The 17,129-nt window shown below is 41.2% G+C and overlaps 1 protein-coding gene across 1 annotated transcript; it reads left to right on the top strand.

The window, feature by feature from the left end:
• Nucleotides 1-5,766: 5,766 nt before the first annotated feature.
• Nucleotides 5,767-16,881, top strand: LOC145408462 (uncharacterized). The gene is made up of 3 exons (XM_080279191.1): nucleotides 5,767-5,816; nucleotides 9,858-9,901; nucleotides 16,458-16,881. The coding sequence occupies exons 1-3, from the start codon at nucleotides 5,775-5,777 to the stop codon at nucleotides 16,609-16,611; spliced, it is 240 nt and encodes a 79-aa protein (XP_080135317.1). The 5' UTR covers nucleotides 5,767-5,774; the 3' UTR covers nucleotides 16,612-16,881.
• The last annotated feature ends 248 nt before the right edge of the window (nucleotides 16,882-17,129 follow it).

Genomic DNA, 17,129 nt, shown 5'->3' with positions numbered 1-17,129 from the left:
TGGTGCGCGTAGGCAGGTAGGGCAATGGCTACGTCGGCCAGGGGCGCAAGATCGTAGCGCAAAGAGGCGATGTCGTTGATAAGCATTACCTCGCCTCCTGAGCCGACCAAGGCCCCGGGACGTACTCCACCATCGTCCTGACCTGACCCAGACCCCAGGAGGGTCAGCACTGCCAGCAGGGAGATCGCTAACATCGTACACAGTTGAAACGGGAGTGTCGAGATGTATGACGTGCAGGGTGGCTGGGCGTAGCTGGGCTGGGGCGGGGCGGGGCGACGGGGCGGGCGGGGCGGGGCGGCGGTGGAGAGACAGCTGGGCGGAGAGGAGAAGAGACGCTGCGATGAATCACCGGCAGGGAGTGGCGGTCTTAGGAGGCTCCGTAAAGCAGACCAGATGCGGGCGACGGCGGAGGCCGGTGGTGGGTGGTGAGGCAGATGTCGGCGCAAGGCAGGTGTAGAGCTGGTGAGTTGCAAATGCAGAGAATGGTGGTGGGCAGGCAGCGGGCAGACAGTGATAAGTGGCACCGTGGGGGCAGGAGCTATGATGAGTCCGGAACAGGTGCTGGGAACAGGTGCAACAGGTGCGTAGGTCGGCGACAGTGACACATGCGGTCAGGAACAAGGCGTATGGGTGCGGTGGTTTGAGAGGTGAGCACTGGTGAGAAAAATGCTACACTCGAAAAGCACAGCCAAGGTATAGAGGCACGGAGGAGGGGCGAGGCTGGCAGATGCGAGGCGTTGTGTATCTTGTTGTATCACTAAAAATCCAAGGAGGCGGTCAGAATGTGATGGTTCGAAACACCGCTGCTACCAAATGTAACTTGCAATACTTTGGTGATAGAAACTCCGTGTACAAACAGCTAGATAAGGAGTTTATTACAAGCTCACAGTAAAATAGTCTACCCTTCTCGGCTGCCCGATATCAACTGATGTAATAACGCCGTCTTCAGGCGTGGGAGAGCATGCTGACCTAGCAAATTTAGTGGGAGCATGTATGCATTGGGGGGGGACATATATACATCGGGGGTAGACATATTGTGGAGGGGGTACAGAGAGAGAGAGAGAGAGAGAGACAGATGGAGAGATAGAGAGAGACAGAGACAGACAGACAGACAGACAGATTGAGAGAGAGAGAGAGAAAGAGAGAGAGAGAGAGAGAGAGAGAGAGAGAGAGAGAGAGAGAGAGAGAGACAGAGACAGAGACAGAGACAGAGACAGAGACAGAGAGAGAGAGAGAGACAGAGACAGAGACAGACAGACAGACAGAGAGATAGTTAGATAGATAGAGATAGAGAGAGAGAGAGAAATAGATAGATGGAGAAATAGGGATAGAGAGAGAGAGAGAGAGAGAGAGAGAGAGAGAGAGAGAGGCGGAGGCAGAGGCAGAGGCAGAGGCAGAGGCAGAGGTAGAGATAGAGGTAGAGATAGAGACAGAGATAGAGATACAGGTAGAGATAGAAGTACAGATAGAGGTAGAGATAGAGGTAGAGATAGAGATAAAGGTAGAGATAAAGATACTGATAGATAGACAGATAGATAGAGATTGATAGATACAGATTGAGATAGATAGATAGATAGATAGAGATAGAGATAGACAGACAGAGATAGATAGAGATGGAGATAGAGATAGATAGATAGAGATGGAGATAGAGATAGATAGATAGAGATGGAGATAGAGATAGATAGATAGAGATGGAGATAGAGATAGATAGATAGAGATTGAGATAGAGATAGATAGATAGAGATGGGGATAGAGATAGATAGATAGAGATGGAGATAGAGATAGATAGATAGAGATGGAGATAGAGATAGATAGATAGAGATGGAGACAGAGATAGATAGATAGAGATGGAGACAGAGATAGATAGATAGAGATGGAGACAGAGATAGATAGATAGAGATGGAGACAGAGATGGAGACAGAGATAGATAGACAGAGATGGAGACAGAGATAGATAGATAGAGATGGAGACAGAGATAGATAGATAGAGATGGAGACAGAGATAGATAGATAGAGATGGAGACAGAGATAGATAGATAGAGATGGAGACAGAGATAGATAGATAGAGATGGAGACAGAGATAGATAGATAGAGATGGAGACAGAGATAGATAGATAGAGATGGAGACAGAGATAGATAGATAGAGATGGAGACAGAGATAGATAGATAGAGATGGAGACAGAGATAGATAGATAGAGATGGAGACAGAGATAGATAGATAGAGATGGAGACAGAGATAGATAGATAGAGATGGAGATAGAGATAGATAGATAGAGATGGAGATAGAGATAGATAGATAGAGATGGAGATAGAGATAGATAGATAGAGATGGAGATAGAGATAGATAGATAGAGATGGAGATAGAGATAGATAGATAGAGATGGAGATAGAGATAGATAGATAGAGATGGAGATAGAGATAGATAGATAGAGATGGAGATAGAGATAGATAGATAGAGATGGAGATAGAGATAGATAGATAGAGATGGAGATAGAGATAGATAGATAGAGAGGGAGATAGAGATAGATAGATAGAGAGGGAGATAGAGATAGATAGATAGAGAGGGAGATAGAGATAGATAGATAGAGATGGAGGTAGAGATAGATAGATAGAGATGGAGATAGAGATAGATAGATAGAGATGGAGGTAGAGATAGATAGATAGAGATGGAGGTAGAGATAGATAGATAGAGATGGAGGTAGAGATAGATAGATAGAGATGGAGATAGAGATAGATAGATAGAGATGGAGATAGAGATAGATAGATAGAGATGGAGATAGATAGAGATATATAGAGATGGAGATAGATAGAGATATATAGAGATGGAGATAGAGATGGAGATAGATAGAGATAGATAGATAGATAGAAACGGAGATAGATAGAGATAGATAGATAGAGATGGAGATAGAGATAGATATATATAGATGGAGATAGAGATAGATAGATAGAGATGGAGATAGAGATAGATAGATAGAGATAGATAGAGATAGAGATAGATAGACAGAGATAGATAGATAGAGATAGATAGACAGATAGAGATAGATAGATAGATGGATAGAGATGAATAGGGATAGATAGGTACAGATAGATATAGAGATAGATATAGTTAGAGATAGACAGATATAGTTAGAGATAGAGATAGAGATAGATAGAGAGGTAGATAGAGAGAGAGAGATAGAGATATAGAGAGATAAATAGATTGAGATATAGATAGAGATAGAGATAGATAGATAGATAGATAGATAGATAGATGGAGATAGATATAGATAGAGATAGAGATAAATAGAGATAGATAGCGATATAGATAAAGATAAAGATAGAGATAGAGATAGATAGATATAGATGTAGGTAGATAGACTGATAGATATAGATAGATAGATAGATATTAATATAGATACAGATAGATATAAATAGATACCGGTAGATATAGATAGATAGATAGAAATATATAGATATAGATAGATAGATAGAAATATATAGATATAGATAGATAGATAATATTAATAACCGAGGATCCAGTAGGGAACCTATCTATCTATCTATTGCCAGACGCCTCAATCCCGTTCGGGGTGGCATATATAAAACTGACGACCAGGACAAGGAGACGATGGACTGGGGCCATGTTCACGATTTATTTCAGTAGTGACGTTTAGAGGTAATCCAACCCCATCATCAGACAAAACTAAAATATACACAAAATGAATTTTAAAATGAAGTTGCAACAGTTAACACCTTTTATCACAAAATAATAAAACCAATAAAATATATACAAAGTAAATTAAAAAATGAAGTAGCAAAAAATAAATAAATAAATAAATCACAAAATTACTCAAGCTCTAAGCTACACACGTCTACACTGACAGAACTACAAAAAGCCACTGATCAGCAGACAAAAGTCTATGGACAAGTAAATTTGGTTGAGCTGTATGAGACGGCTGAATCGAATCACAATGAGTCAGTGGATAAATAATTAATCTGAAGAATCACAGGTATTCAATGAAGGCTTTAAGTCATGTATAAACAATGATTCCTCTATTCTAAGACTAGTTTTATCATTATTTGTCATTAAAATCTCAAAATCATCCAGATCAAAAGTATGTCCCGAAACAAATGAATGTTTCCTAATTTCCGAGACGGGAGGGTTTGATGGTGGTAAAGTGGTTCTATATGCCAGGCCTTTGTGTTCGAACATCCTAATTTTTCAGGTTTCGAATAGAACTCCCAATATATCCTGCATTACAGTAGGAACAATTAAAATTGTACACAATGCTAGAGCATAAAGCTTTCGGGATCCAATAGTATATGAATTTGGAAAGATGAACCTAAATGAAACGTGTGGATAAACTGAATTAAGCAGTTTACTTAATTCATTTCTGATGAGGAAACTGCTGTGCCCATAATAAGGGAGATTAATATGACGTACTTGTTTGAGAACTAGAGACACAGGATTTATGCAACTAAATAGTTTATCCAAGAACTTATGCATGGTACTTTCAAAAAGTTGCAAAGGGTATCCATTATTCAAGGAATATGTTCTAAGCCTAGTAATTTCTAAATGGAACAAATTCCAATCTAGAAAATATAATAACACCTGAATAACAAAGTCTTAATGGATTTGAATTTAAAGACTCTTGGTACAAAAGACAAAAAATTAAGACCTAGTCCTGTAAAGGTACTCTTTCTATAAATAGAGGTACTGAAACTAGAATCATATCTATGAACTAAAACATCAAGAAAAAGAAGCCTTCTATTTTCCTATGTTTCTACGGTGAATACAATATTAGGGTGCTTATGATTAATGTAATTCAAAAACTTTGTATATATTTTACTGGTTTTATTATTTTGTGAAAAAGGTGTTCATTGTTGCAATTTCATTTTTTAATTCATTTTATGCATATTTTAGCTTTGTCTGATGATGGGGTTGGATTACCTCGAAACGTCACTACTGAAATATATCGTGAACATGGCCCCAGTCCATCGTCTCCTTGTCCTGGTCTTCAGTTTTATATATATATATATATATATATATATATATATATATATTCCGAGCTCAGATGATGTAACTCGCTGAACACAACTGATATACAGTATATTGTTGATTCCTTCTCAGGTAGATAGTTAAGATTAGAATTTCTTTTCCCTCTTTCCTGTGAAATTTCCATGACAGTCTTTCTATGCTGAATGGTGATCCTTCTCACTGTTTCCTGCTGGCTTCGGCCACACGGTTTGGTGGGTGGGGGGGGAGTCTTCCTGGTTGTTTATCCTTGTCCGTAAATGGTGGAATAGTATCGTTAGTTGCAACCTTCCCTTTTCCAAACAGCTATGAAAATACCAACGGGTCTGTTGCTGTTTGCTTTCCTTTGTGATCCTTAGCCCCATCTTCCCTTCTTCCCTCTCCTTCTCACTTCTTTCCCTTCCATACCTCACTCACTCAAATCCCACTCCCACAGTCACTCTCTTCCTCCTCCCTTCATCTCTCCTTCATTTTTTTCCCCAGTCCCGTTCTCCCTTCTCCATTCCCTCTACCTCTCCATCCCTCTCCTCCATATCCTGTCCTCCACTCTCCCCATTACTTCTTGATCTCCCGCCTCCATCCGTTTTTGCTTCTCCACTCTCCCCCTCCTCGCTCACTCACTCTCTTTTCCCCCTTCGTTCCATCCCTCTCCTCCCTCTTCCTCTCCCTTCCACTCTCCCCCTCCACCCCCTCCACCACAAACAGGCTATATTTACCTCCTCAGTCCTGCTCCACGCACACACTTCACATCCACCGCCAGCATGAGACCTCTGCTTATTCTCATCCTTACTGCATTCATCTTGGTGAGTTGGAGATTTTAAATGTGATTCTCTCTCTCTCTCTCTCTCTCTCTCTCTCTCTCTCTCTCTCTCTCTCTCTCACTGACTGCACTGAAGGAGTTTATGTTAATTTTGGTATTTTGTCATGTTCTAATATTCACTCTAATTGGATTTTGAAGTGTTTGGTAGCTGGATGAGTGAAGATAAATAGATATACAATCAGTTCTGTGCACAGCTTAAGGTTAGGAGTGTTTATGGATATCCTTCCTCATCTCTGCTGTGCTGTGTGGGCGTCGGAACAACGAATTGCAAGGTGTGTTCATTTGTGGCATACAGTCTCAGGTGTGTGGAAGACGTGTATGCTTAATCCTTTTTTTTTTTTTCTTTTTTTTCTTTTTTTTTTTTTTGCTGTTCCTGTTTTAAGGTGAAAGATTTGATGGAAACCTTTACGTCTACACCTTAAAGGCCTGAATTGCTCACCCATAGGGATGATTTTTGGGACACGCCTTCCCTGGCATGACCCGAAGTGATCTCTCTTGACAGAAATAAAACTGACGGAGCCTAGAAGAACCTGAGAGATCTCTTGTCAGAACTAAATCATGTACCGTATCTCCAAAAAACATTTGTGCGATAGGCCAGTAATTTGGTACACTACCTCTGACGTTACACAAATCGGTGTCTGCTGACCTGGCTCGATTCCATGGACGTGAAATGATGAGAGGACTAAACTGACAGATATAGGTTTTGACCAATGGCACTAAGCTGACACGAACTGACCTCACTGGGCATGATGGAACCTTTAGTGACAATAATTATCCAGACTGGATCTAACTGGACCCAATGAACGTAGTTGACCCTGAATGGCCCTGGAAGGTCCTGGCCTGACGTGTCGTAAATAAATCTGAACTGCTATTAATTACTCTGAATTGACTGGGGTGGACGTGAAGCGTCTGCATGGATTTGAAGTGATCTAGATGAACCTAGTTGGATTTGAATGGAAGTAACTGGACCTGAATGGCTCTCAGCTAACTTGCGCTGATCTAACCTACGTAACCTGACTGGATTCCGATATTAACCTGAACTGACCTTAATGGATAAAAATTTAAGCTGACCTGAAAAGACTTGAGTGACTCTGACCGGGTTGGAACATGAGCCTAAGAAAGTGACCTAGTAGTAGTGACTGTAACCCCACCCACATCTAACTAAGAACCCGGTGGACTGCAAGCCAAAGCTCTGCCTTATCCGTATTGCACCATCCATGCATCAGTCAGACATCCTCTTTTGGGCGATGGGGAGGGGTGTGAGGGACGTATGTATAACTGGGCAGCTCCACTGTCTGGTCATATCGGTGCCACCACGTGAAGGCGTCAGTCTCCAACATCACCAAAAAGAATGAACACAGAAGTATCTTATGTGACGTGATGGTCTGACAGACGCACTTGTTTATTATCTGACATGGGAAGCCCGGACATCCCCTGTTACCAACCCAAGTGAGGCAGTATTTGTCTGAGATTATACTGCACCTGGACTATATTCTCACCTGGAATTCCCCCCGCCCAACCTGTCCTCTGTCCCGCTCAGTAACTCCATCTACCTCACCAACACCTATTACTTTACTGCCTCTTAACATGCCCCTTCCCCATGTATAAATATGAATAAATATATAAATAAATAAACATCTCTCTCTCTCTCTCTCTCTCTCTATTAATGGTCAATAATACGGGGCAGGATGTTATCCGCTCCTACTCCCCCTCCCCCACCGCCATATACGTGCATGGATCTCAAGGTGACATGCACGCCACTAAGGGGTTGTGGTGGGGGTGTTGGGGGTATTGTGATGGGGCAGAGGGTGTTGGAGGTATTGTGGTTGGTTGGGGGTGTTGATGGTGTTGTGGTGGGGGTGTTGTGGTGGGGGTGTTGGGTGGGGGTGTTGGGTGTGTTGTGGTGAGGTTGAGGTGTTTGGTGGGAGCTTTGGGGGTATGTTGTGGGATGGGGGTGTTTGGAGGCGGATTTGGGTGTGTTGTGGTGAGGTGGAGGTGTTTGGTGGGGGTGGGGGTATTTCTGTGTTGTGGTCTGATAGCTGGGAAAACCAAAGCAGCGAAGGACGAACGGCTGCCTGTAGAGGTCATACGAGTACATTACACTCATCATAACATCATAAAGTGGGTGCCAGGCTGTATACATACATACACACATGTATACATACATACATATATATACACATGCATAAATACACATATCCATACATACAAACATACATACATACACATATGCATACACACATACTATACATAGACATATACATACATACATACATACACATATGAATACATACATACATGCACATATGCATACATATATACATACATAAACATACATACATACATACATACATACACATATGCAAACATACATACATACATATACATACATACATACATACATACACATATATGCATACATGCATACATACATACATACACATAAAATGTGTGTGTGTGTGTGTGTGTGTGTGTGTGTGTGTGTGTGTGTGTGTGTGTGTGTGAGGATACCCTGTGCATACAGGAGCTGGAGGATTAATGATTTGTCTATAGTAAAGGCTTATCCTGATTTTATCAGCAACAACAACAACAAGATAATTTCATAATGCTTCCATAAACCTGGCATGTTTCGACGCAGGTAAAATCCCCACCAAACCTCATTGTTACATCTCATCACCACTGCCCTCCCCCTCCACCCCAAGCCTCTAGCACAACTCAACACTGTATTCAAAGGGTTGCTATATACGAGTAAAGGAAAGAGCTGAACAGCAACATAATTTCTGTTTTGTGGGTAAAATTTATTCGTATAACCTTGACTCAATAGAACATCTCTAGTTCTGAACGAAGACAAAGCTGCCATTATGGTTTGCTAGATGAAGGATAAATACATGGTTGAAATTACAGCCAGCTTCTTTTGTGTAATAGTTTTATGGCAAAGGTGGAGGCAAGAGACAAAGAGGGAGAAGGGTTGAATCTCACTCTCACTCCTCTCTTGCCTCCTACTCCCTCTCTCCCTCCCCCTTTATCGCCTCTCGCCCTCTCTCCCTCCTCCCTCATCCCCTCCCGCCCCCTCTCCCTCCCCCTTCCATCTCTCTCTCTCTCTCTCTCTCTCTCTCTCTCTCTCTCTCTCTCTCTCTCTCTCTCTCTCTTCTTGGTTTTTGGTAGGTGGGGACGCCCACTGTCTTTCCTACATATTTATCCTTGTCCTTAACTAGTAGAATAAATTTATTAGTTACGACTTTCCTTATACCAAACAGCCACGACAGGATCAACAGGTCTGTTGCTGCTTGCTTTCCTTTGTACTCATTTGTACCTTTGTACTCATCTGATCTACAGAAGAGTTTACATTCGAGGGAAGGTTGGGGCTTGTTGCTCATACATTGCCACTCAGGGTGTAATAATGTCGGGAATAAGTAGCTTAGTCCCGGGCACTATGCTTATGGGGTAATATAGGACTGGATGATAGACAGACGGAGATTTTTCCTCTTGGTGTTGGTGTTTTCATTCTTCTTCCTGAAGCTCGAAGGGGGGTCAGATGCAGCCTACATCAACACCATCAGGTCTTCACCAATAAGGGTCCTTCTTAAGTTGAATGAAGGATTGAGCCGGTGTAGGTTTATATCCCAGGAGTGGCTGGGGTTTGTAGTTCACGTAATGCCACTCAGGGATGACTGAGGCTTTCACTGTCATCTTAAATGTCAGGATCATCTTGCCTAGCCCCGGGCTCGTACGCTTCTCATGGGGCAACACAGGATTGGATGATGGATGGATGGAGCAAAAATATTATAAAAAGTACGTCATTCGACTGAATTTGGACATTAGTAATAGTAGTGGTAGTACGGTAGTAGCAGTGGTGGTGGTAGTTTAGTAGTTGGTGTTGTTGGTGCTGGTAGTCTTGGTGGTAGTGGTGGTGGTTGTGTTGTATTTATTTATTTATTTATTCATTTATTTACTTCATGTTGTTATTCTCCTATCTGTCCACTTTTCAAACAACGGCATTAATGTGTTCCCTCTCTCCTTGCAGGGCATGGCCGAGGCGGGTCGTCCCTCACCCATCTACGGCCCCCCGTAAGTCAGTCAGTCGTCAGCAGGAACAAACACCTTACCACAACTTAAGTCCTTCAGTAGTATCTATAAACGTTCATGAGCCTAAGCTGTGTATGAAAATGCTTGTGCATATACTTGTCTTCAGCCACATAGCTGTTTGTTTTCATACGACAAAGATCTAACACCCCTTTTCAGCTCAGCAAAACTACTCTAAGAACATTCATTAATCTTCCATAAGTTTTCCACTTATGTGCGTGGATCCGCTGTTGCTTTGATAACAACTTCCTTTTGAGGCTGAGTTTGTCGCATGTTGGCATTCGTCAGGAGTATAATATCTATCTATCTATAGCCAGACGCCATAATCCCATAAGGGGTGGCCACTTGTGGATTTTTGAGTATTTCACTTAAGTAATGCCTGTTATTGTTTTTGTTTTCTTTTTCTTTATTTTCCTATAAGCTTTCCAGTGATGTGTCTAGGTCCACTGTAGCTTTAATAGTATCCGAAATAATCCACTTTTGATGATTGGTGTTGAAATTGCTTCTTTTTTTTTTGGGGGGGGGAAAGGGGGGGCGGTGGCGATTAGTCAGAATTGTCACTTAAATAACAAGTATTACTATTCATAAGCTTTTCAAAGATGTACATATATTCTCTGTAGTTTTCATAGTATTCGAAATAGCAGCTTTTGGGTGATGTGAGTGGTATAGCCGAAACCTACCCTCTTTATTAGTGTTTTCGCTCCCTTTATTCCCTCCAACAAGATGATCTCTCAAGTTTTACACATAGGGGTTCAGAAAAAACAAAGAAAGATTTCAACATTTTCATCTCGCTTGAATATTGCTGGTTAAGTAGGATGATTTTGATTCTGATGTATTTTCGGAATGTCAAAGAACTGCTGACCGGAACTATACATTATTGCACGATGTATAAGTGTGAGTTGAGGGCAATTGGCGGGATGTACAGTCGGTCAAGGTTCCAGGTACCCCAGCCTCGCTCTGGGACTCGTAGTTTTATCTGGTAACACTTGCTGTAGTAAGCAGGGGTATCTTACAGCGACTGTGATTGGCGGATGTAGTCTCGACTATATCAGCGTTAGCACATATTAAACAAGGGTAAGGAAGCAATGTGTAATATTTATGTATACATTGCTATATGTGATCATCAAATGTCATCGAAAGTTCGTAGATAGGCGGAAATAACTAAGTAAAAATCGATTTATTGGCAATATATATAAAACCTGCTGGCTGCCACAACAAAATTTCCTCGAGTTTCAAAAATATATATCCGTGTATGATGCTGGTTGCTTAATGAAAGTTATATTAACAGTGTAAACGTTACATATTATTATTATGCCAGAGGACAGACACATGTGACATTAGTGGCTAGTGGTATCCCTATAAAGAGGCAAACGACTGGCAAACGAGCGTCTGCACAGTGAAACTCTTCGCTTCCTCTCTCTTCGGTCTTCGCTTTGCTGAACGCGGTAAGTGGAAGTAAATAGTATGGTCCTATAAGTTTATATATATATATATATATATATATATATATATATATATATATATATATATATATATATATATATACTGCTGATGACAATATTATTATGAGCATCCTACGCAACCTAAGAAAACTAGAGATGGTGTTATACGTGGAGAAGCATACTTATAGAATAGGTGTGGGTGAGGGAGATCATTATAATGTGGGAGGCAGAGAGGTATCACGATAAAGCAAGTGAAGGGGAGAGGACAAGACTGAGAAAAAAAAGAAGCAGAGAGAGAGAGAGAGAGAGAGAGAGAGCAAGTGAAGGGGAGAGGAAAAGACTGAGGAAATAAAAGAAGCCGAGAGAGAGAGAGAGAGAGAGAGAGAGAGAGAGAGAGAGAGATTTATATACAGCCCAAAAAGAACACAACAGCAGGGGTGTTGTGAATGTGCTTAAACAAAAGCCACCTGCTGCATGCCATAATTGATGAAATTACGATGTTACATACTGTATGCTTAACACTGCCACATACTATTATTATAAAAGCAAATATATTTTGCATATATTACTTGAGATATTATATACTTAATTGTATATTAACATATTAACACGAATTCACAGTATGCAGTCCTATATTTGTTTAATTTTTTACTTAAATATCATTGTAATTAGACATCACATGTATTGGGCTATTATATATTCTAAACTGTAGGTTATTACATGTGCTTCAGAGTTAAGTTTCTCGGACGTTTTCGTAAACGCGATGAGAATATACAAAATGTTTCATATGATTTCGACATGTCTTATGTGGTTTATATAGGTAACGTCGGAAATATAAACATTAATATGCAACAGACGTGGTGAAACTGGATGAAAATAAATCAAACTGTATCAGCTCTCTCTCTCTCTCTCCCTCTCTCTCTCTCTCTCTCTCTCTCTCTCTCTCTCTCTCTGGCTCCTTTTATTCCCTCAGTCTTTTCCTCTTCCTTTCACATGCTTTATCATGATAGGCGACTCTCTCTCTCTCTCTCTCTCTCTCTCTCTCTCTCTCTCTCTCTGGCTTCTTTTATTCCCTCAGTCTTTTCCTCTTCCTTTCACTTGCTTTATCATGATAGGCGACACACACTCTCTCTCTCTCTCTCTCTCTCTCTCTGCTTCTTTTATTTCCTCAGTCTTTTCCTCTCCCCTTCACTTGCTCTCTCTCTCTCTCTTTCTCTGCTTCTTTTTTTTCTCAGTCTTGTCCTCTCCCCTTCACTTGCTTTATCGTGATACCTCTCTGCCTCCCACATTATAATGATCTCCCTCACCCACACCTATTCTATAAGTATGCTTCTCCACGTATAACACCATCTCTAGTTTTCTTAGGTTGCGTAGGATGCTCATAATAATATTGTCATCAGCAGTATATATATATATATATATATATATATATATATATATATATATATATATATATATATATATATATATATATATATATATATATATAAAACTTATAGGACCATACTATTTACTTCCACTTACCGCGTTCAGCAAAGCGAAGACCGAAGAGAGAGGAAGCGAAGAGTTTCACTGTGCAGACGCTCGTTTGCCAGTCGTTTGCCTCTTTATAGGGATACCACTAGCCACTAATGTCACATGTGCCTGTCCTCTGGCATAATAATAATATGTAACGTTTACACTGTTAATATAACTTTCATTAAGCAACCAGCATCATACACGAATATATATTTTTAAAACTCGAGGAAATTTTGTTGTGGCAGCCAGCAGGTTTTATATATATTGCCAATAAATCGATTTTTACTTAGTTATTTCCGCCTATCTACGAACTTTCGATGACATTTGATGATCACATATAGCAATGTATACATAAATATTACACATTGCTTCCTTACCCTTGTTTAATATGTGCTAACGCTGATATAGTCGAGACTACATCCGCCAATCACAGTCGCTGTAAGATACCCCTGCTTACTACACCAAGTGTTACCAGATAAAACTACGAGTCCCAGAGCGAGGCTGGGGTACCTGGAACCTTGACAGACTGTACCTGCTGGGACGTCAGGCAGCTTTAATCTGTCTCTATATGTGTCTGGGTGTCTGTTTATCTATTTATGTATGTATGTAGCTTATGTATGTATGTGTGTATCTACGAGTATGTATGTATGTATGTATGAATCTACGATAATGTATGTATTGTATGTATGGATCTACGAGAATGTATGTATGTATGTATCTATGGGAATGTATGTAGATATTTTCGAGTATTATGTACATTACGTATGTATATATGTAGCCTCTCTCTCTCTCTCTCTCTCTCTCTCTCTCTCTCTCTCTCTCTCATCAATTACTCTTTTTTTTTCCCCAATCACAAGCGTAGGGGTCCAGGGCTAGGCAACAATGTCGCCTATATTAATGCTAGTGCCAATCATCCCGGAGCTAAGGATATTAAAAGACGCCATAACTGAATGTTGTAAGGAGTGTTCTACAGTAATGTGTCTTGTAATTACTGAATGCTTTAATGAGAATATTTAAAAGCGTTTATGAAGCCAGGATCCCGTGGGCTTGAATGGTGAGTGGATGGGAGTGTTGTTAATGGGCACACATTGGTTATTATATAATTTTTCGATGGTTGTGCGAGGAAGTAAGTATGGTTGTGGCTGACAAGAGACGTGCATATGAAGTGTGCCTTCAAAGGAAGGATGAGGTGTTATATGAGAGGTATAAGGAAAAGAGGAATAGGGCGAGAAGGGCTGTGCGTGATCCTAGAGTGGCAGCAGATGAGAGGTGGGGTAGGCGCTTGACTGAGAATTTTCAACAGAATAAGATAATGTTTTCAAAGGAGGTGAAAAGGGTGTGAAAGGGAGAGTCTGGGAAGGAAGAACGAGTAAAAGCAGAGGATGAAAGGATGCTAAATATGATGGATGCAGTAAGGAAGAGATGGGAGGAGCATTTTGAAAGATTTAAATGTAGAGGAAGAAAGGGAGGCTGAGATTGTGGCAGATGGAAGGGTGCAAGAAATAAATGTGTTGGGAGAGTTGAATGATTCTTTGATCATGAGGGAGGAAGTGGAGAAGGCAGTAAAGGAGATGAAAAAAGGGAAAGCTGCAGGTATGGATGGGTGTGCTGTGAAATGCCTGAAAGGTGGTGGACTGACCATTGTTGACTGGTTAGTATGATTGTTAAATGTGTGCTTTGTGCAAGGTATGGTGCCAATTGACTGGGCAAGTGCTTGTGTGATCCTGTTCTATAAAGGTAAGGGTGATAAGTATAAATGTACTACCTCTAGGGGTATAAGTCTGTTGAGTGTTGTAGGTAAGAGTGTTAACTATCAGAGTTAGATAGGGTACAGAGGGAGTGATTGGTGATGAGCAGTATGGCTTTAGGAGAGGGAGAGGATGCGTGGATCAGGTGTTTGCTGTGAGACAGGTGTGTGAAAAGTATTTAGTGAATGATAAAGATGTGTTTTGAGCGTTCATGGATTTAGAGAAAGCGTATGATAGAACTGATAGAGAGGCTTTGTGGACTGTTTTAAGATTCTTTGGACTTGATGGTAGGTTACTAAAGGGAGTGAAAAGTTTTTATGTAAATAGTAGAGTATCTGAAAGAGTGGGAAATACTGTGCGTGATTGGTTTCCCGTGAGAATGGGGCTGCGGCAGGGATGTGTGATGTCACCTTAGTTGTTTAATATTTATATGGATGGCATTGCAAGGGAGGTGAATGAAAGAGTGTTAGGTGGAGGTCTGAGTCGGGTAAATGTTGATGGTAAAGAGTGGAATCTGAAGCAGTTGCTGCTTGCGGATGATACTGGACTGGTGACTGATTCAGAGGAAAGATTGAGACAGATGGTAGAGAAGTTTGGAAGGGTATGTGAAAGGAGGAAATTGAAGGTAAAAGAGAATAAGAGTAAAGTGATGAAGTGTACGAGGTTGGTAGATGGTAGGAGAATGAATATAGTTTTGAATGGCGAGTTGCTTGAGGAGGTAGAGTGTTTTAAATATTTAGGGTCGCATGTTGCTGTGGATTAAGAATAGATGCAGAAGTGAAGCTGAGAATGAATGAAGTAGGAAAGGTGCTGGGTGGAATGAAAAAAGTGTTTAGATGTCGTTCACTTAGAATGGATGTAAATAGAAGGTTGCATGAGGGTGTTGTGGTACCGATTGCATTATATGGTGCTGAAACATGGAATATTGGTGTAGCAGAGAGGAAAAGTTTGAATGTAATGGAGATGAGATGTCTGAGGAATACGTGTGGAGTGACACGTATAGATTTAGTGAGAAACGATGAAGTGTGATGGAGATCTGGAGTTCTTTGGGAGATCGCTGATCGAGTTGAGCAGAGGGTGTTGTGATGGTTTTGGCATATGGAGAGAATGGATAATGAGCGATTGGTGAAAAAGATAAAGAGATCTGATGTGAGGGGTGTAAGGCTGAGAGGAAGACCACGAACAGGATGGATGGACAGTGTGAAGAGAGTGTTGGATGCGAGAGGGATGTCCACTGAGCAAGGAAGAGTGTCTATGCGTGATAGAAATGAATGGAGAGAAATTATGAATGCATTAATGATGACGCAACCCTGAGGGGATATTCTCCCATATTTTGTCTGATCAGCTGATCAGGTCAGGTGTGGGTAACGGGATGGGTCCATTTTGCTGTGGCCAGGGGTAAACCAGCTCTGTTGTTGGGCCCTGCTGCGGACGTTACTGATTGCACTATGCATTTGACTCTTGTATGGTTGGTGCGGTGAGGATCTGTCCCCATCCCCCTTTGTGGCTAAGATGCGATTGAATGTGTTTGAGTGGATGAGTAGTGTGTGTTGTCCTGCCTCGGCCACCTCCCTTTCTTTGTAGGAAGCAGCCTAGGTATATACAGTAGATAGATAGTTTTTTTGTTCTCTCTGCCTCTCTAAACCCTACCTCTCCCAGCTCAGGGATGGGAAAGGTCTAGATGATGATGATGATGATGATGATGATGATGATGATGATGAGGAGGAGGAGGAGGAGGAGGAGGTGGAGGAGCAGAAGGAGGAGGAGGAGGATGTTCTCTTCAGGCTAATTTATGAATGCTATTTGATGTTTCTAATCGTTTCTTCTTCTCAGGTATCGTCGGTGCCCCGACCCTCACTCCTTTGGACGCGTGTGCATCCATTACTACGACCAGTGCCACAGCGACCGTGGGTGTTCCTACAAACAGCCTGGGTCCCGATGCTGTCTGGTGGCTGGGTGTGGCAAGGAGTGCATAAATGTTAATTAAGGTGGGGTATGATGACCCGCCTACGAGAAAGTGTCCATGATATCGAAACTATTCATGTCACATATATGGGCCCTTTATATTTAGAAGCACTTATGTACTCTTTGTCTATGCCATGTGTGAACTATGGATGCCTTGGTGAAATTCAGAATTAGAAAAAAAGAGGGGCTTTTAATCCCATGGGTGGGACCAAACGCCCTTTGAGAAGGCCTTTTTCCCCGTCTTTTAAAGTCTGTGTTTTGATTCAAGGAGATGGGAAAAAAATAAAGTTACTTAAACAATATAAAGTTTTATTGACTCCCTTGCAAAAAAAAAAAAAATCATATCCATTTTGGCTGCAACTGCAAATAAGTAACTGAAAAACAATTATTGATGAAGGCTGATAAAGATAAATCTGAAGACAATCACATGAGTAAGGCAAGTTTTTCTTATTCAAGGAAAATATAGGCTACTCTTTTTTAGTTTGCAGGTGAGGCCCTTTGAAATCCGGCAGGTTAGAGCAAATCCCAACATGGACAAGA

Source organism: Coenobita brevimanus, chromosome 77 (assembly GCF_032717465.1).
Source record: "Coenobita brevimanus isolate Jiangsu-jjx chromosome 77, ASM3271746v2, whole genome shotgun sequence".
In the NCBI taxonomy this organism is placed as follows: Eukaryota; Metazoa; Arthropoda; class Malacostraca; order Decapoda; family Coenobitidae; genus Coenobita; species Coenobita brevimanus.
The sequence above is the reverse complement of the archived record's forward strand: the minus strand, read 5'-3'. Positions and strand labels throughout refer to the sequence as shown.